The sequence below is a fragment of the Arachis ipaensis genome, chromosome B10 (genome assembly GCF_000816755.2).
Source record: "Arachis ipaensis cultivar K30076 chromosome B10, Araip1.1, whole genome shotgun sequence".
NCBI lineage: Eukaryota > Viridiplantae > Streptophyta > Magnoliopsida > Fabales > Fabaceae > Arachis > Arachis ipaensis.
This window is the reverse complement of record NC_029794.2, coordinates 117,627,316-117,647,673: the sequence shown is the minus strand read 5'-3', so window position 1 is coordinate 117,647,673 and position 20,358 is coordinate 117,627,316. Positions and strand designations below refer to the sequence as shown.

The window sequence follows — 20,358 nt, the reverse complement described above, 5'->3', positions numbered from 1 at the left end:
TTATATAAAATTACATTTTTTAATAATTAATTATTTTATAAAAATATATAAAATAGGTATATATCTATTTATACTAAAATAATGATTGATAAAAGAAATATCAAACTTCTTGTGGGTTAGTTACTGTTACACACGTTTGTTAGTGGGAGCGTGGGAGGCACCTTATTACTCACTAAACCACCCACTAAAAAGTTAACCGTCATCGAATTTAGGTTCAAACAACTTCGCCAAACCCAAAACCCTACAATCTTCAGCGAAACCCTAGAAACGCTCTCTCCCGCTTCGTCTCTCTGCGTTTCAAGTTCTTGCTCATCAATGGCGACGCCCTCGTTGGACGAACAAACATCTAAGAAAGTCATTAGACAAGTACGATTCGCATTTTCAATCTTAGTTACGATTCCATTTGATCCACGCTTTCTTTTTTCTTTTTTGTTAAATAACCAGCTCAATTGTTTTCATTTCCATTTTTCTTTTCTAAAAAATTCATGCAGGTTGAGTTCTACTTCAGCGACAGCAACCTTCCCACCGATAATTTCATGCGGAAAACTGTATCTGAAAGCGAAGATGGCAGTATCCTTTTTGTCTTTTTCGTTTCCCTTATTGCTGAAGTAGTGTGAAATGAATTTTCCCCCTTCCAGTTGTTGTTCTTGACCGTTACTTCACAGTGGTTAGTTTGGCGTTGCTTTGTTCATTCAATAGAATGAGAAAGCACCTTAATCTTGGTGATGTGAAGGCTGATGAGATTTCGAAAGACACTGTTGCTGCTGTTGCTCAAGCTTTGAGAAGTTCTTCATCTCTCAAGGTCTCTGAAGATGGTCAGTTTCATCTCCCCAATATCTCGCTGTTTTTTGTTATTACTCTGTGAGTTCTGCTCTGTATTTGTTTAAGTTTAGTAGACTTGGAAATTTGGAATTTGTAAGGATAAACGTTCAAAACGTGATTTATAGGTAGTGTAAATAATTTGATATTTTAGAATTGATTTTCTCATATGGAAGGAGTATGCAAAATTTGATAGGTATTTTGTTGGGTTAGAGCTGGAGATAGTGGTTTCCTTTATCCTTAAGTTTTCTTGGTGTCAGCACTCAGCATATACGTGTAACATTGTAACAGGAATAGAATGATTTACAGTGATGGGTTATTTTCAGTTTTATACAGCTGCAAAATATGCTCTCTGAAATTAGTTCTTCACTGAACATGATATTGCTCGCTGTCATCTTAATGGTTGGCTGGATGATATTTTCTTCGTTCCTTTTTTTCATACCCTTCTATTTGTATATTTGATGTTTCAGGGGAAAAAGTTGGTAGGACAAAAGAACTTCCAAAACCAGAGGAGGTTATTGAGCAGGTGGAGGGAAGAACAGTTGCTGCATCCCCATTTGAATATAACTTGAAGATGGAAGATGTGGAGGCATTCTTTGGTCAACATGCCAAGGTATTGATAGCAAGTTAGTAACAGAGCAATGATTTACATTCCAATACTTTTGCCAGAAAGCATTATCTTTATCTGTTTGTCCTGGGTTTTGATGTTTGTTGTGAATTCACTGGATTAAAATCTATGTAGAAGTTGTTTGTTAAAGCTCTTGTTGAGAAATTGTTCTTTTCTTTTTCAGGTCAATAGTGTTCGTCTGCCCCGGCATGTTGGAGACAAAAGGTTCTTCTGTGGCACCGCCCTCATTGAGTTTTCATCAGAGGAAGATGTAGAAAAAATTTTGAAACAAAAACTGGTCTATGCTGGGGCTGAGTTAGAATTAAAACCAAAGTAAGATTGTAAGAATGCTCATAGTTGTTATGTACTATTGCCTGTGATTAACTTGACCAATTTTCCCTTACACGGAGTATATTCAGTTTAAAATAGATGAAAGGAACTTTATAAATCTTTTTCATTTATTTATCTTTTTGGCATAATCTTTTGAAGAATTTCAGTTCACTGCCCTGTCACTTCCAATGTTATCTTTTGTTACTGAACAGAATTTTGGAATATGAGATTATTAGGAAAAAATAGGACTACCAGGTTTCTGATAATAACATATTGGCTAATAATTTGTATTTATACTGAATCCAGGAAGGAATTTGATGTGGAGAGAGAAAAGGAAAAAGAAGAATTTGAAAAATCTCGTCCTCCTGTGGGCTCAAATCACCAGAATAATAACTCCAATGCAGAAGACAAGTAAGAAGCTGCCAATTTTTGTTTTACTCTCCATATATGAATATTGAATTATGCACTGATTGTTTTCTTTAATGATCGTCCCAGCTTCCCTAAAGGCTTAATTATTGCCTTCAAACTAAAGAGCATTTCAGATGAAGTTCCTTCCAACCAAGGTGGTGCTGATCAACTGGCCATTGGCAATGGCAATGGCCACAAAACAGATGGGACAAATCCCACTGAAGTTGCTGCTGGAGAAAGTGATGAAAAGGTATCAGAAAGTGCTGAGGATGACAAAGAAAATAATGAGGAGAAAGAAGGAAAGGAAACTGAAAGTGAGGAAAAAGAAGCTGAAAGTGAGGAAAAGGAAACTGAAAGTGAAGAAAAGGAAACTGAAAGTGACGAAAAGGGTCTAGAAACTGATGAAAAAATTTCACCCCCTGCTTACAAGGGTGACAAGAATGTTGTTTCGCGTGAGGATTTGAAGGTTATCTTTCAGAAGTTTGGTACTGTGAAGGTACTTGTGTTTTCCCCTTCACGAAGCTGGTGGTACATAATACTGTTAGTTAAGCCAAAATATTTTACGTATCTTATAACTCATACTCATATCTTATCCCTTTTGGAGACCCCATCACTTTTTGGGATACTTATTTTTCTAGTTTATCTTTGGTTATTTTCATCATCTTTTTGAATTGGATAAGGCTGGTGTGTTAATCTTGTATTTTTATTTTCCTGTTTAGTTCATTGATTTCACGATTGGAGATGAGTCAGGATACATCCGGTTTGAAGAAGCTGAAGCTGCTCAGAAAGCTCGTGCTGCTGCGGTACTTACTGATAAGGGTGGCTTGCCTGTGAAGAATTTTGTTGCTATCCTAGATCCAGTGACTGGTTGGTGCAAGCAATTCTTTAGAATATTTACCATTTAGTGTTTTTAATTTGTACTCTCAAATTTGTTTCTAATTATCATTGTCTGATGATATATTGTCTGCCCTATTTACCTGTTAAAAACTTCTGCTTCATGAACAAAACTATTTTTCACTAGTACGTTATTTGTGATTGTTTCTATCAGTGTTTCATCCATTGCTCATTGCATTAAAAAATGGAAATTCTTTTTAAATTTATTTGGACTTTGGAAGGTGCATAGTTGTTGAGATTACTATCAGTACCAGAGTGGTATTTGCTGACAGTTAAATTGTGATTGGTTGATAAACTCAAGCTACAACTTGCTGTCTATGATCTCAGGTGAGGCTGAAAGAGAATACTGGAGCCTTCTCCGCAAAAACCAAGACAAGAAGTACCGCGAGTTTAAGGGTAATCGAGGAAGGTAAGTAGCGACACAAAGCAATGCCTTGAATTTGACCAGCATAATCCTGTGTGTTTCTTTTCTTCATTCCCATCCTCTTAGTTGTACTATATGGATGGGGTGAAACCAAGAATATTAATAATATAATGTTTTAGCAGGGGAGGAAGGCATGGTGGTAGAGGAGGAAAACATGCACGCTCTAGAGATAATGGATCACGAAATCGCCCAAACAAATCTCAGAAAGTTTAAATACTCTAAATAGAGATCAACTTTTGGGGTCTCTTAAGATTTTGGTTGAAGCTGAATATTGTATGGTAGCCTGATGTATTCTCAGCTTATTAGGTTTTGATATCATTTCAACACACTTCTCTTTATAATCTACCAAGTTTTTGTTTCTCTTTGGGCGAAATTTTATATTTTTTCCTACCTTTCCCGCTTTTTATGCTAGTATATATTAAGTGTTTAGCTTAAGTGATTTTATGTAAAATCTTCCTTTAGGGGTGATTTACAAATTAATACTCCGCAAAATTTGTACTTATTTTCTACCTTATCTTCTTTTTCGACAGGTGTATATTAAAGAAGGGAAAGAAGTTTTAGAGTATAATTAAATTTTTTAACGACCAAATAATCTAAGTATATAATTGGAAGAATCTTCAAGAGATTTTGATAAAGAATTTTATTTAGCTAAAGAATTATTCTTCACATACAAGTTTATACAAGTTATTTATATTGTATTGTTTAAAAATTTTTGGTATATGTGTATTGATAAGTTTTGCATAATTCAAAATTCTTCTTCTTCTTTCTTGCATTATAAAAGTGAATTTTATTAAGTTAGGGTTAACTTGTATAAACTTGTACGCCAAAAAGACTTGTATGTGTAGCAGCTCTCTTTCGTTTCTTTTTTATAATTATTCTCTCTTTTAGTCAATGGAATTATTAATCCGAAAAACATTTTAATTTTAACTAAGAAATCAAAATTTTTTTTCTTGAAAATAATAAAGGGAATTTTAAATTCTCTTTCTCTCTATCTCCACTTAAATTTGTTCAAAATTCCTTTTTCCTTTTATATTTATTCTCTCTTTTATTTAATGGAATTATTAATTGGAACATTTTATTATTTTAATGCTGAGAAATCAAAATTCGATTTTGTATTAAAATAATAAAAAGTTTTACTTACCAATGTACCACATGAGTAATTAGTTTTACTTTTTTTTACAGAAGTGGGTGGACGTCACAAATATGATAAATTGGACACCAGCAAATTCAAGTGCAACACGTAGTGAATCCTTGTTAAATGTTAAAGTTGCTTTAAAATTCTGCCGGAATATCTACAAAAGCAACACGCACCTACGTGTTGTATCAGTGTATCTACAACTCTACAATTCTGCAAAATATCCCAAATAACAATATTCAACAAAAATATCACTTATTTATCCATATAAAAAATAATTTATGTTAAAGTACTTCTTAAAAAATTATTTTAATAAAATAGAAAAATAGATATACATTTATTTGAGACTAGAATTATTCTTATTAGTACTTTTGCTTTTTCTTTTCTCTTAAGTGTGTGTTTGGATTATAGTTTGCAAATGGGAGTTTGCATAGAATTGATTTTGCAAAATTGATTTTGATAAAAAGTAAGTTTGTGTCAACGTGATTTATGTTTGGCAATCTTTGTATCAAAATTGATTATAGTAAAATAAATGTTGTTTGGATTATACTACTCAAAATCACTTTTAGATGAAAAATTACCAAAAGAGACATCAATTTAAATAATTTTTTTATATACATGCAAAATCAAAACGTTAACAAAAATAATATAAAAAATATTTATCATATAAATAAAATAAATACAATAAAAAATAAAAATATGAAAAAGAGTACTATAAATTTTATAATATCAAACAAAAAAAATATTCTATAATTTTTTAGTACTGTCAGTACTCTTTAATTTAGTATTATTTTAGACTATAATCCATTTCCTTTGTTGTATCAACTATTTTTTATTATCTATGACTCTATTGTTACTTATAATTAGTTTTTATTTATTTTGTCTTTTTTTATAAGATCATAATTTATATTATAAAATTTTGATAATAAATGTAGTATATAATAATTACAATTATAAATTTTATAAAATTAGAATAAAAAATAAAAAAAATTAATACAAAACAAAAATATAGTGCATCAAAGAATAAAAAAATTGATACAGATAAGAAATAATAAAAATTTCATAAAACTAACAACATATATCATCTGAACAAAAAAAATACAATAAAAGGTAAATAAAATTCATATGAATAAAATCAAATAAAAAAATAAAAAATTTCATACACAACATAAATATAATGCAGTAAAGGATAGAAAAAAAAATTCATATGAACCAAAAATAATAAAAATATCATAAAATTAATAAAATATCTAAAAATGATAACACAATAAAAAAATCAACAACATTTGTCATATGAATAAAAAAAAATACAATAAAAAATATAAAATTAAAATATAAAAGTAAGTACTAAAAATAATAAAAAAAAATAAAATATTCACTTTACTAGTGATTGAAATAAATTTGAACCATTTTGATAAAAAAAATTGGAACTAAGAATAAGTAGGAGGAATTACAGAGAACTGTGATGGTAATAGTTACTAGTATCCTTTGTATAGAAGAAAATGAAGGATAGGATTAGTAAAAAAGAAATAAAATTTCTACCTAATTTTCTAAGATAATCAGCCACCATGAACGTGAAACGCAGAAGCTACAAATTTTAGCTTCTCCTAAACGTACGTTTAAAGATAGAATCACTTCTGCGTTCAGAAGGATAAAAGTTGCCAAACATAAAAGTGAAACTTTCAAGAGACTCAAACGTGCTTCTTTCCTCCTCAACGCTTTTGCCAAACACACCCTAACCAGTACAATTGTACAAGGCACCAAAAAAAAAAAATTTTTGCACCTTTTCCCTCTCGGAAGGTAGAAGGGAAACATCAAATTATGTAGCATTAAATAACTCAACTAAAAACGCTGTTATCTGTGGTGGACATTTGAAGAAATAAAAAGAAAGAGAGGGACTCTTTCCAAAATAGCACAAAAATTGGACAATAAAATAAGTTGCCCGTTGAGTTTTTTTTTTTAAAAAGACGGTAAAAAGACGGCACGCTTCATACGAAGAACAGAAACACAACTTATACTCCTACGTGTCACAATCTCCACCGTTGAAATCACAAACATGCTCGACATTTAACCGATAGGGTTTTTTTTTTTTTTTGGTGACTATAACCGATAGGGTTTGAAAACCCAAATAGACCCGCCCCTTTATGTTTGAATGAAAAAAATTGTTTGGATCGTTTTCCATTGACTCGCTCACTCTGTTTCTCTCTCTAAAATCTTCTTCCAAAATCTGCATCCGTAGATCTCTCTTCGCAATCCCCGTTTGGATCTTCAGATGCGCGCCGTTTCGATCGCGTTATTAGTTGTTTCTCGAACTCGCATTCTGAAGCAATGTACTGTGAGTATCTAACGGTCGATTTGGATTTCGTTCATTCAAAATTCGTAGTCACTATTAAATCTGCGTTGGCTTTGTATTTGACACTGGCTCCTCAGTTTTCGTTCAAGTTTAACTTGAATAGAAATAATTAGTCTCGTTATAAAAGGGGGAAAAAGTTGATAACTTGAGCTTTCTTGAAATTGAAAGTTTCAATTGAGCTTCATTGAGTTCGATTTGAGTGCTCAGTTGTGTAATTAAGCTGGTGGGTGGTTAGGTAAATGCTGCATTGTTGCGTGATGCAAGTCGGGGAAGGCTTATGATATAATTAGAAGCTGCAATTTGTTGAAGATTTCAATATTCTTGGTTGAATTGTTTGGTTTGATGGAAAATTATTGTGATTTCTGTGTTTTGTTTCAGCTCAGATTCATACTGATTCATGTTTAAGGGCGGGACTATAATGATCTGGGGAGCCAAGTGCAAAGAGAATTATAATCGAGTGGGAATTGGGGTGTGGTATTTTTCTTATCTGCCAACAAACTATGGAAGGTGACAGGGAAATCATTGCTGCACCAAATGGGGTAGTTGATGGTGTTCAGAAAATTAGAGCATTGCACGGGTAATTTTCAGATCATTCATGTTTTACTTCATTTTTTAAACTGCACTTGTTCTTGTTATCTAATAATTACCCTTTTGTATAAAGGTTAGTGTGCTTCTTCTGTTTCTCTCTAGCAGCTATAGGACATTTCCCTGCTAGTGCTTAGCTGAAAGCCTTTTAACAATTAACTTGACTATCTTTGAAGCTCATTCATCACCCTTCGTGTTTCCTCTTTTCCTATAGTTCTTTCGTTGCAGTTAACCATAGTAAGGATTTATTTCTCTCAGAGGAAGTGAACTTAATCTTTCTCTCCCAATAAATTGTGTGTTTGTAGGAGGACGACTGGTCCTACAAGGCGTTCTACAAAAGGACAATGGACTGCCGAAGAGGTAAATTTGATTACTATTTCATATTCTGGTTACCTTTTATATAAATTATATTCATATAAATATTTGCTACTTTCATATTATGTGTATGCGTTTAGGATTTCAGTTCTTTTGGTCTTATATCTTGGACTTCAAAATTTATTGATAGTTATATCTACAGATGTATGAATTAAATTATGAACTCAATATAATGGATTTTGGTTTTGCAGGATGAGACTTTGCGTAAAGCTGTTCAGCGTTTTAAAGGAAAGAATTGGAAAAAAATAGGTAATATGTTTGTATCATTGAGTATGTTTTAAGAACATTTTGTTGACCCACTTCAACTGGCATCCGGTCGTCCACTAGGGTAATAATAAATTGTCCAATTAAGTCTATTAAGCAGGGTTCTTCAGTTGGACCTTAATAGACCTAATTGTGCAGATTTAAATGAAAAGAAAAATCTTTGCTTTTGCCTTTTTTTTTAAATAATTTTTATTTTAGGTCTCATAGCAGTTTGGTAGTTTCACTCATTCACTTTCACCGTCTCTCATTTTGTGTGCAACTTGATTATTCAATGTTTGAATTGCTTTCGTTATCTCTGTAGCTGAGTGTTTCAAGGATAGAACTGATGTCCAGTGCCTGCATAGATGGCAGAAAGTCCTAAATCCAGATCTTGTCAAAGGTCCATGGTCTAAAGAGGTAACCTCTACTTCCCATTTCTATTCTGTTATTATTTTGTTTCTGAAGTTGTATATGATATAGATTGTATAAGTTTTCTGCTTAGGTATTTATCTAATATTAACAATACTAATGAATATGAATGTAAACAGGAAGATGAAATAATTATCGAATTAGTGAATCAATATGGGCCTAAAAAGTGGTCTACTATTGCTCAGAGTTTACCTGGACGTATTGGTAAGCAATGTCGAGAAAGGTATGATTACTTGATGTATAAATAGTATTTTCTACAAGACAAGTACGATTAGAGTTTTATTGTCCAAAATAAATAATGTTGGGTGTCTTTATAATTCAAATTGAAGGATTTGGAGCAATGTTATTAATATTTATTGGTAATTTTTTAAAATCTTTCATTAGGTGGCATAATCATCTTAATCCTTCAATAAACAAGGAAGCATGGACACAGGAAGAGGAGTTGGCTCTTATACGTGCTCATCAAATTTATGGAAACAAATGGGCAGAACTAACAAAGTTCTTACCTGGAAGGTAATAACAATAATAATGAAATTTGCCCCGAAGTAGGGAGAAGGTTGAAAAGGGGGCACGCTCCCAAATTTCCACTTCATGGTGGAGTCAGTGGCATAGACTTGGGTAGTATGGCTTCAGAGTTCCTTGAATAGGTTAGCTTCATCGTTCTTCAGTTTATATAGGTAAGCAGATTTGTAATGTACTTGTGTTTTTCTGTGGGTACAGGACAGACAATGCCATAAAAAACCACTGGAACAGTTCTGTAAAAAAGAAATTGGATTCTTACTTGGCGTCAGGCTTGATTACTCCGTTATCAAATGTACCACTTGTTGGAAATCCCAATCAACCCATGGCCTCAACCTCTTCAAAGTTGCAGTCTAGTGGAGATGAAGCTGGTCATAGGGGGACTGAAGGAGAGGAAGTTTCACAATGTAGCCAGGAGTCAGCTAATGCCACACAGTTTCCATCTGCCAAAGAGATGAGCAATGTTTTACAATCCAGAGAGGAATACAGAGGAAACGAAGAATATGGTCCTGGAAAGGGGTATAGTCCTAGCCAAGCTTCTTGTTCAGAGCCATATTATGTTTCTCTGGACGACATCACTATATCTATCCCAGAGATGCCTCGCCAAGTGACTTCCTCCTCTCAATTCATTGAGCAAAATTACTCACAAGAACCTGTAAATCCAGCAGCCGGGGATTGCCATCATAATTTGCTTTCCTTACCCAATATTTCCTCACTGGGTTTTGTGCAGGAATCCACACAGTTGCAAAATGAGTGTATGGTTCATGCTCGCTGTGAAGGCCATGATATGGCCGATGCTCCATTTCAGACTTCTGTAGAGCTAGCTGTTTCAACATCCATAAGACCTACTGCTATGGACTCGCTACGAGAGCACATGTTGATATCTGATGATGAATGTTGCAGAGTTTTATTTTCAGAGGCAATAAGTGATGACGGCCCTTCTTCTGTGGACTATAATAAAGGTGTACATATGGTTGACTTGTCTGGGTGCACTTCCATTCTTCACGAGTCGTCTTTACCATCTGCCTCAGTACCTACTGCTAATGATGGTAGATTGCAGTGTACTTCAGAAACAAAACATTTACTTCAGCCTGAGGATCAGCAGTTTGTCTCCAGAGCACATGATGTTTATGCTAATGACTTAGCCAGTGCTCCTTCTATTTATGGTATATGTAGTGCTGAAATGCAAGAGGAATCTGATATAGTGAATGACACTTCAAAATTGATCCCTGTAAATAGTTTTGGCTGTGGACCAGATACTAAAAAAACTGACCATTCTATCATGGAAAAGCTGAATGGGCATGCAGAACAGGAAGACACAGGAGCTTTATGTTATGAACCTCCCCGTTTTCCTAGTTCGGATATTCCTTTCTTCAGCTGTGATCTTGTACAATCTGGCAGTGATATGCAGCAAGAATTTAGTCCCCTTGGTATTCGCCAGTTTATGATGTCCTCTATGAACTGTCTGACTCCCTTTAGGTTATGGGACTCACCTTCTCATGATAAAAGCCCGGATGCTTTGTTGAAAAGTGCTGCTAAAACCTTCACAGGTACACCATCAATATTAAAGAAAAGACACCGTGATTTTTTGTCTCCTCTATCAGATAAGAGAGTTGACAAGAAACTTGAGACATCCAACTTGATAAAAAACTTTTCCCGACTGGATGTCATGTTTGATGACAGTGAGACACAGAAAGCAGATCCACTTTCTCCATCTCCATTGAAGGAAAGTCTTGGGCCATCTTCTGAAATGGAACAAGTAGACAAGAAAAATGAACCACCAATGCTGGACGACAATAAATCAGTAAATGATAAGGATGCTAGTGATTTTCTGGATAAGACTGAGCAACGAGCTCTCGATGTTGATTCTAAGAGGAATGATGATGTTAACACTACCGTTGAGATTGTAAGTATGATCCTCTTTAATTACTTTCCTGAATTTGAAAACATTTACTTATCACCCTTGTTATTTTATTTGCCAGGTGCAACAACGTTCTGGAGTCTTGGTTGACCGTGATCCGAATAACTTGCTGTTGAATTCTCCTAATCAAGTTGGTGTGAAATCAGACATAGTATTAAGTGCTAGAACAAATAAACATGCATGCTCAAGTGTTAAGTCTCCTTGTATTCGTGTAAAGGAGAATGAGAGAGTTTCAATTGCTCTTACATGTGTACAATCTGTTTGTTCAACAGCCGCGGTAGAAAATTTGGGTGATCAAACAGGAAAAGATGGAGGCTTTGAAACATCCAGCATGTAATACTCTTAACAATACTGTTACTGTTTCTAGAATCATTTTAGACATCTATTTATTCTTTTAACTTGGTCTCATCAAAGTGATGATGCTCAATATTTGGTTGTTTTGATATTGGAACCTAGGATGAGGTCAGGTTCCTCATTTTGGCCTGTGTTAACGGTGTTGATTCTTTAAACCACTGCTTTCGAAAACACTTCTGTCATTTTAAAGCAGTTAAATGCTCAACTTTTTTAATAAACAATTTATTGTTTTATTATGTTTGATGGCAATTGTTGCATTGTTTCTGACTGACTGCTTGTTTGATTTTAGATTTAATGAAACACCTTTTAGGAGAAGCCTTGAATCACCTTCACCGTGGAAATCTCCTTGGTTCATAAATACATTTCTGTCTAGTCCCAGGATTGATACCGAAATTACAATTGAGGTATTGTTGATTCTGTTGGATAATTACTTTCTTGAAGTGGATTTGAATTTCCCACTCTACTAACTACTGCAAAATAATGTTTCAGGATTTTGGGATATTCATGAGCCCATGTGATAGAAGCTATGATGCAATTGGGTTGATGAAACAGGTTAGCGAACAAACTGCTGCTCAATATGCCAATGCTCATGAGATTTTGGAAAATGAAACTCCTAAGGCGTTACCAAAAGATGCATCTGGAAACAACAGGGATGAGAACAAGGAAAATAATGATCCACAGAAGCAGCATGTGAACCATTCTCAATTGACTTCAAAAGCTTTGGTAAGAGCTGGGTTCCTCTGCCCTTCCATATTCAAGCTTTTTCCGAAACCAACTGCGATCTCTTATATTACTTGATGGAACTTGGCAAGAGAAAAGCAACACTTTCAGTTGAATTTTGGTTCTTGTGCTGTTTTAACCGAATTGAATAGATGTTATTCTTTCATGTGTATAAAGTAAATACAAGGGTGCTGCTCACTATATACTTTCAGATTTCTAGTTTCTTTTGTTTTTTTTTGGTTTTTTTTTTTAGTTTTTTTGTTTTTTTTTTTTTGTTTTTTTTTTCAGTAGCTTGCTCACCTAGAACTTATTTGTTTACAGGTGGAGCGACGCATACTTGACTTCAGTGAATGCGGATCACCAGGCAAGGGTGACAGCAGCAAATCATCAAGCATGATCTTAGAAAGTCCGTCGTCATATTTGAAGGATTGTAGATAGCTATTCAATTGTGTTATTGCCAAAGCAAGTCTCCGGTTGCTTTGCTATTCATGTTTGAGTTTATTTTTTATACATAGCATGCAATTTTTTAGGATTTCTTTCTCTCTTTCTTTTTTAGTTATTTAGTTTTTACAGTGAACAAGACTCGAATTGTAAGAGAAATATTCCATATCAGTTCGTTATGATATCACCTATTCAGTGGCAAGATTTAGACATTTCGTACAATTTGAATTTGCTGAATCATAGCTGTTGATATTATACTCTAATTATGAGTAATGATTAGTTGGTGTATATAAATATACAAACGGAGGAATTCATAACCTCAAGCTTTTACATTAAACTCACTGTCATCCCGCGGAGACCCATTAACCGGTGCTGGGAATACTAACTCTTATATTCAAATTCAAAAGGTTCAGATTCAATTAGCTGAATAGTTAGTCAGCGCACCTTCTATCGCAATCAACGCCAAAAACTTGTCGGTAACAAAATAACACAAGGGAAAATCTCTAATGAGATAGTAAAGTGATAAACAATACTCAAACTCAAATTTTAAATACATCCAAAATACTTTACGGTATTAAATTAAAGTGTATAACTCAACTCCTCAAAATGAGAGTAACCAAAACAACACAACTCAAAAGATTACAAGAGGAGATATACATACTAAATGGGATTCTTGTTTGTGTCGTGTATGGTTATGCTCTTATTTATGCTAGTATCTTTACTTCAATTTCAATGCATGCAGTTACCACATTTGACATGTATACATGCACATGTTCTAACTAGTCATCTACCACTAATATTTGCCTCATTTTAACTACTATATCTTTGAAGAAAAATCAACCAACTTCACAACAAATTTCCACCTTAGTTTGATTTTTACAAGATTCAAAGTCGTCGTCTCCAAAGTGCCATACACAAATCTAATTTTGCAATGATATTACAATAATTTCATATTTTGTTTTTTTACTCTACGTGAAATAAAAAATACTAATACTTAAAGAAAACAAATTCTAAATAAGAAAAATAGAGTAAGAACACTTTGAAACAAACCCTCAAATAATATCAGCTAAGCTAGTTGATACTAGAGAACTTCATCATACTTTGCAAGATTAGTTGTTGCATTGGAATCTTCATCTTTTTTATTTTTGAGCTTCAGACAATCTGATTTTCAATGATTTTTTTTGTGGCAATATCTACATCTCCCTTCACGATATTTGAATCCAGATTTTGACTTTTCTATCCAATCACCCCTAACAACCAAAGCATTATTTGTGGCATCAAGATTATTACCACCATCGTGCTCCATCTTTTCATGATTCAAAAGCGAAGAGTTAACTTCATCAATACTAAGACTTTCACATCTATAGATAAATATCTCACGAAAATACTTGTAGGAATTGGGTAACGAACAAAGCAACATCATAGCTTGTTGCTCTCTAGAGATACTCTAAACTATATTCTTTAATTCTGTCACAAAAAATGTGAACTCGACAATATAAAATTTTACCGAAGTTCCTTCTATCGTATGTAACATATACAGACGTTGTAAAACACTGAGATGATTGACTATCGTCTTGGTCATGTATAATGACTCCAACTTAGTCCATAACGAAGCAATTGTTTCTTCTGAAAGAACCTCTTGCAGCATATCGTCTATAATACATAAATGAATGATTGTAAGAGCCCTTCGATTGATCTTTTTTTATTTAGAATCCTTCATTTTGGTAGGAATCTTTTCCTTGCCATTAATCACAACTCTCATACCATGTTGTGTAAGAATTGCCATCATACGGTTTTTCACATCTCAAAATTGATACGACCATCAAATTGCTTGATTTCAAATTCCGTCACGGATGATATCTTGAGAACTCATTTGGCCCAGAATTCTTGTGACTTCTGATACCACTTATAAGAAATTCAGGTGGAAGCGGAAGCGTAACAAAATGGCACAAGAGATCTTATGTGGTTCGGCTTAACGCCTACGTCTACAGATAAAGACGATAACAAATATTTCATTATGAAATATAGAGGTATAAAATAGATGATAACTCTACTTAAACCAAAATTTCTAATGAGATACCAAAGTGATAAACAAAATTTAAATCCAAATCCCAACTACATCCGAAACCGAAATACCTTACGGTACTAAACTAATTAGTGTATAACTCAACTCTTTACAAGTAAGAGTAATGAAAAGAATATAACCCCTCCCCGGTCCCTAACTATTTACAAAATTGACCTGACGCTCCCTCACCATTAGAAATTAACAATACGGTTTTTAATCATTCTCTCCGTGTGACTAAAAGGACTTTCTTATTAATACTTTCGATTACTTTTTACCCGAAAACTGACAAGAGGGTCCTTTCGTCACATGGAGAGAATGGATAAAGACCGTGTTATTATTTTCTAATGGTCATGGACCGGGGAGAAATTTTACTTAAAATTGAATACAAAGAGAATCAGTTGATTTTTTATTCAATTTCTTGATGCAACAAGAAAGAAATACCTCAATTTAATTTGTTCACTGATTTGGAAATTAAATCGAAAAAACTCACTTAACTTTAGGTTAAATAAAGAAAACTCTAAAAATCTTCTTACAAGTAACTAAATAAATAAAATTAAAATACATAAAATTAAATTAAAATTAATTCGTCATATTACGAACATTTGGATGAAGCAAATATCACTTCTAAAAATCTAAAAAGAATATTTAGTTTCTATGTGTAACCCTACTATTAAAATTATGGTTGATGAATTTAATTCCACTAATAAGAAAAGCAGTTTAATTTTTCTAGAAAAAAGTGTATGGAATAATAATAATCTTGAACTAACTTTTTTTTTTTGTTTTAGGTTCAACAATATAGAACATACATGTCATTCTTAAAACCCTGAATCCAAGACATAATAATGCTTAATCAACCCAAATAATTATTACTTTTGTATTAGATCTCGTTGTTAATGATCTCGTGCTATCTATTAAGTTTAACGTTGTTTGCTCTCCGTCCACATGTAAAATATGGCAGAATGTATTAGATGTAAAATTTAAAACAATGCTTTTTTTTTTATTTATTTTTTAATTTTAAGTAAAATCCCTCTCCGGTCACTAACCATCTTGAAAAGGACCTGGCGCCCTCTCACCATTAGAAAATAACAATACCGTCTTTATCCATTCTCTCCATGTGACCGAAAGGACCCTCTTAACTGAAAGTACCAGTAAGAGGGTCCTTTTGGTCACACGGAGAGAATGGTTAAGAACCGCGTTGTTAATTTCTAATGGTGAGGGGGCGCCAGATCAATTTCGTAAATAGTTAGGAACCGGGAAGAGGTTTTACTCTAATAAAAATAACAAAACTGTCTTACAAAATTACAAGAGGTCAGATACTGAATGGGATGTTTTTTTTGTTTGTGTTATGTATTTATGAGCTTAGCTTATACTGTTATTTAACCGACAAAATTAATAGGACTAAGAAAAGAGACACAACAGGAACACAAAAAGATAGATAAAGAACTGATAGAAAAAAAATAATTTTTTGTTAGACCTCTAAAAAATCTATTCTTAGTAACTTAGGTCATCGGAAAGAATTCTTTATTATACCTTCAAAAAATTTATCCCTCACAACCTAAATCAAAAGGTGAAAATTGAAAGAAACTAACACACATAATTACCTTAGGTTGAATCCTTCAATTTTTTTCCTACAACAAGCGAAACAAATCACTTACCTCTCACTTGATCATATAATAAAAACGTGCATAAAGCAGCTGAAAATTATTATTCATCCAAAGTTCTGTAAATTATCTCGCAAAAAGTGTTTAAATAGACTTTTAATGAATTAGCCTAAAAAATAAGATAAGACAACTTAATTTAAATCTCCTAAAAATAAGATAACTTAATTTAAATTAGATTAGATAAGATTGATTTAAATTTAAAATTCTTAAAAATACTACTAAATAAATCAAAACTAAATTAAATCTTCTAACAAACCCTAACAACAAAATAAACTAAAATAGGGACTACCTAAAGTCGAAAATAATTGCTAAATTTGTGTCTTCCACTGGACTTGAAAAATACTGTTGGACCACTTGCTGTCCTAACTTAGTCCAATGGGCCATATAAGTTGCCGCCATTTCAGCACCACTATTTTTGGGATGAACTCTTAGTCTCCTTGCTATCCAAAATCGGCATGGTATAATTCTTCTAGTATTCTAAGTCTTTCAACGTGATAAGATTATCATTCTGCCCCTAAGCTCTAAAATACAAAAAATACTCTCTTGAGCATGTATCATTCTCTCCCCCTTAAAAAAGATTTGTCCTCGAATATGTATATATGTTAAAAGGAGAAAAATTAGATATACTAAACACAATTGGATTATAATACATACCAAAAAAATTATTCTTATTGGAATTGTCCTTGATAATCCCAACCTTAGAATGGATCGTCTTCTCTAACAAGTGTTGTTTTTCTCTGAAAGATAAGCTCTTCTTCCCTCCAAAGAATCTAAACCCAATCTCTAGGTTTAAATACCATGGTTTAATAGCTCTTTTTTATCCATTGAATTGTGGCTATATCTCTCATGTATGCAAGTTCAATCTTGTCAACCTTTTTTTAACCATCTAAAGTAACACCATTACTCAAGCACAAAAATAATAATTTAAAAATAGTCAAATACTTAAAAATATTCAGAGATTCACACGAATAACACCCAACAGAATTATAAATATCAAAATTATGAATACACTCAATGTCTCGCATAGAATTATCTAAAACACCCTTAGCATGTATGATATAAACATTCAAAAAACTAGCATAAGTTAACACATAAATAAACTCTTTGGAAAACAACTCAACAATGTGTGTAAAATCTTTAATATATTGACTAGCAATTAGAAATATAATCACATTAAAGCTATATACAAAAAAATTAATGATATATTTATGTTTTTTAACCCTAGGCAAACTATCCATAAATTTATAGAAATATCAATCCATGGGTAGGAATAAGCAGAGGAATAATGCACAACATATTTAAAGAAGTTTGAGATTTAACTTTCTTACATGCAATAAAATCATGATAAAGTCCACCAATACTCCTACATCTATGAGGCTAACAAAAATATATAGTTAACATATATGAGATTCTTTGTATTCTACGTTGGCACTAAATCAATATTCTCACAAGTAACAAATATAGAACAAAAATCAAATTTAGATGCATGAAAATACTTCATATAATCAAATACTAAGAATTTAGGAGTACAATTTGTGATTAAATCATATCTTATGGACAACTCATTAATAATCACAATCTCGTTACCTTGTTCTATCACATATGAAAATTAATCTAGCAACTCAATTCACTTTACATACCTTTTGTTCAAGATCTCTTGAACTATCAAATGCAAAACATACCACTCCTTGTCATATGTTAAAAACTTGAGACATGTTCCATATAACTGCTTACCAAAATTTGGAATTAGTTGTCTTTTTTTTTTATCCACATTAATACCTCTATAATTTATCAGTGAATCTTCAAAATTTTAAAAAGTTGACATAAAAATACTAGGCAATTTGTGGTTAGGTATATGAGAAATTAAAGCCTCTTTGGATTTCAATGATACTAATACACTCTTATTTAAACTAGAAATTTTTAGATCTCTCTCACAAGTGTGTTTATTGCACTCAATTTCTTTTTTCTCTCATTAACTCCTCTCTTTCACTATTTTCTTCTTTTCTCTCAAAACTCTGGCTTTCACTCAAACATTGATTCTTTTTACTCAAACACTCACTCTCTTTTTCAATTTTTTCTTCTCTCAAATTCTTGTCTTTTCTTTCTTATTTTTTCAAATTGTTCACATCCTATGGACCCATTTAAAAAATTCTGTACTTTTAGTTCCTCCAAGTGCATATCTCATTCTACAACATACTCAACAAATTTTTTTCATCAGTGGCTTTAAAGAAAAATTAAATATAGGCTTAGAAGAACTCTTCTTCTTATATTGATCTATAAGATTCTTCTTAAAATGTAAAACTTTGAATTTTGTCTTATCCTTAAACTTTGCTCCTGTAGAACCCACATAGAATTGGAGTTCGAAGAAAATCAAATTGTCATAAATTGATGCAGCTTCTCTATTTCAATGGCCAAATAGACTAAATCATCCATTGTTGCATAACAGTGAAGTTTGACCTTATCTGTATTTTCTATTTAATCCAGTCAAAAATTATCCCATGAGAACCTCAGGACTTATTTTAATATTAGTCTTGACTATTAAATATGAAAACTTCTTTTGATACTCTATCACTGATTGTGAACCTTGTTTCAACTTATGAAATTTTTTAAAAAATTCGTTGTGGTAAGAGATGGCACAAACCAGTTCTTCATGATTTTCTTCGTAATCTCCCAATTGTAAATTAGTCTTTTCTCGTACCTTCTTTTAGATTTTCTTAACTCATTCCACCAGATACCGGTATTTTAAAAAATTTGGTATCTACCAATCAAACTTTCTTTCCCTCTAAAAGGATGCAACATGCAAAAATTGACTCTGATGAGTTTGGAAAACTTGAAATTATTGTGATAATCAAATATTGTTAAAAAAATTAATTATAAAATTGTTAATTTAAGCTTCCAATTGTTTGATCAATAATTTTGTTAGTGTGCAGATTTTATTATTGGGCCAAAAGTTACACAAACCCAATGTAAAGAGAATATATTCAGCTTTGGTACAAAAATATTTCAAACATTATGGCTGAAATATTTTTGCATTGCAAATGTTAATTGGGCTAGAAAACCAATGTGCAGTCCAAAATCTTTTGTTGAGAGACCAACATCATCATGGTCTGAAATTAAAAAGAGAAAGAATGAAAAAAGAGTAATTCCGTTACCCACTCTCTTCTTTGGTGGAATTCAAAGTTTAATTAAATTGAATGCATGCATTGGTAACAGGAATGAGAAAATTCAAATTGATTTAATTGCATTAAATGTTCCACACGTTACTATGCATAGGAAAATGGAAGTGGGATTTAATTTGTTTTAATTTATTCATTGCTTCCAAAGTTTCTTCTTTCTTCTCTCTCCTCTCTCTCTTCTTCGGTCATGTCAACAGGAAAGAAGAAGGTAAAAGTTATCAGAGAAATTATCGGAGGAGCTAGAAAAAAGCAAAAGGCTAGGGTGATGGCCTTTGTAAAAAGAAGATCCAAAACATGGAGTGGCCAAGATTGTTGCCACTAAAGGCAAGGTGTGAAGAAGAAACTTCAAGATCTTCATACCAAAAGTAGAAGCAATCGGCTTGGTCAGAGAAGAAGATCTCTGTGGTGAAGCTCGTTTCCACTTTTGTTCATCCAAGACAGAAGGTAGCTACTGCAGCTACGTGGAGGAAGAAGAAAAAATAGAACAGATGGAGCTGTCAAGAATCAAGAGTTCATCATGGGCCAGAATTCTTTCTTGGGGACAAAGTCAAGATGGAAGGCTCAAATTGATGAAGCTTGATGAGAAAGGATGAGAGAGAGGTACATGCATGTTGATTTACTTTCGGTTTCACTCTCTCTTCTCTCTGTCCGAACCGGCCTTGTGTGATGGAGAAGATGCCGGTGGCTTGGTTGAACCGGTTTCAACCTTGAAAGCTTCCCCTTCTATAATAAGGGTGAACGGCCAATAGTTGAGATAAGGAGAGAAAAGCACAGAGTTCTCATAGCTACACTAAGCTTACAGAGTTCTTCTCCTTCAATGGGTTTTATTTTGTATTCTTTTCTTTAATTTTATCTGTCTGAGTCTCATGGTGAAAAAGGCAAACAGAGTGAGGTTTGTA

General features: G+C 32.9%; 2 protein-coding genes across 3 annotated transcripts; both read left to right on the top strand.

The window, feature by feature from the left end:
- LOC107623427 (la protein 1) lies at positions 170-3,846 on the top strand. The gene is made up of 10 exons (XM_016325677.2): positions 170-366; positions 492-570; positions 666-815; positions 1,290-1,432; positions 1,611-1,759; positions 2,063-2,167; positions 2,252-2,660; positions 2,884-3,031; positions 3,386-3,467; positions 3,605-3,846. The coding sequence occupies exons 1-10, from the start codon at positions 316-318 to the stop codon at positions 3,693-3,695; spliced, it is 1,407 nt and encodes a 468-aa protein (XP_016181163.1). The 5' UTR covers positions 170-315; the 3' UTR covers positions 3,696-3,846.
- Positions 6,742-12,773, top strand: LOC107623386 (transcription factor MYB3R-1). Of its 2 annotated transcripts, none has more exons than XM_016325626.2 (12): positions 6,742-6,952; positions 7,354-7,547; positions 7,861-7,915; positions 8,122-8,179; positions 8,496-8,590; positions 8,722-8,825; positions 8,987-9,115; positions 9,323-11,027; positions 11,104-11,375; positions 11,686-11,800; positions 11,886-12,119; positions 12,438-12,773. In XM_016325626.2, the coding sequence occupies exons 2-12, from the start codon at positions 7,471-7,473 to the stop codon at positions 12,552-12,554; spliced, it is 2,961 nt and encodes a 986-aa protein (XP_016181112.1). In that variant the 5' UTR covers positions 6,742-6,952; positions 7,354-7,470; the 3' UTR covers positions 12,555-12,773. The 2 variants fall into 2 exon arrangements, with proteins under 2 accessions (XP_016181112.1, XP_016181111.1); XM_016325625.2 differs by having other exon boundaries at positions 7,349-7,547.

Coding starts and splice junctions, on each gene's coding strand:
- LOC107623386 (XM_016325626.2), top strand. CDS start 7,471: ATGGAAGGTGACAGGGAAATCATTGCTGCACCAAATGGGGTAGTTGAT. Junction 8,826..8,986: donor GGTAAGCAATGTCGAGAAAG/GTATGATTACTT, acceptor ATCTTTCATTAG/GTGGCATAATCATCTTAATC. Junction 9,116..9,322: donor ACAAAGTTCTTACCTGGAAG/GTAATAACAATA, acceptor CTGTGGGTACAG/GACAGACAATGCCATAAAAA.
- LOC107623427 (XM_016325677.2), top strand. CDS start 316: ATGGCGACGCCCTCGTTGGACGAACAAACATCTAAGAAAGTCATTAGA. Junction 571..665: donor ATCTGAAAGCGAAGATGGCA/GTATCCTTTTTG, acceptor GTTACTTCACAG/TGGTTAGTTTGGCGTTGCTT. Junction 816..1,289: donor TCTCAAGGTCTCTGAAGATG/GTCAGTTTCATC, acceptor TTGATGTTTCAG/GGGAAAAAGTTGGTAGGACA.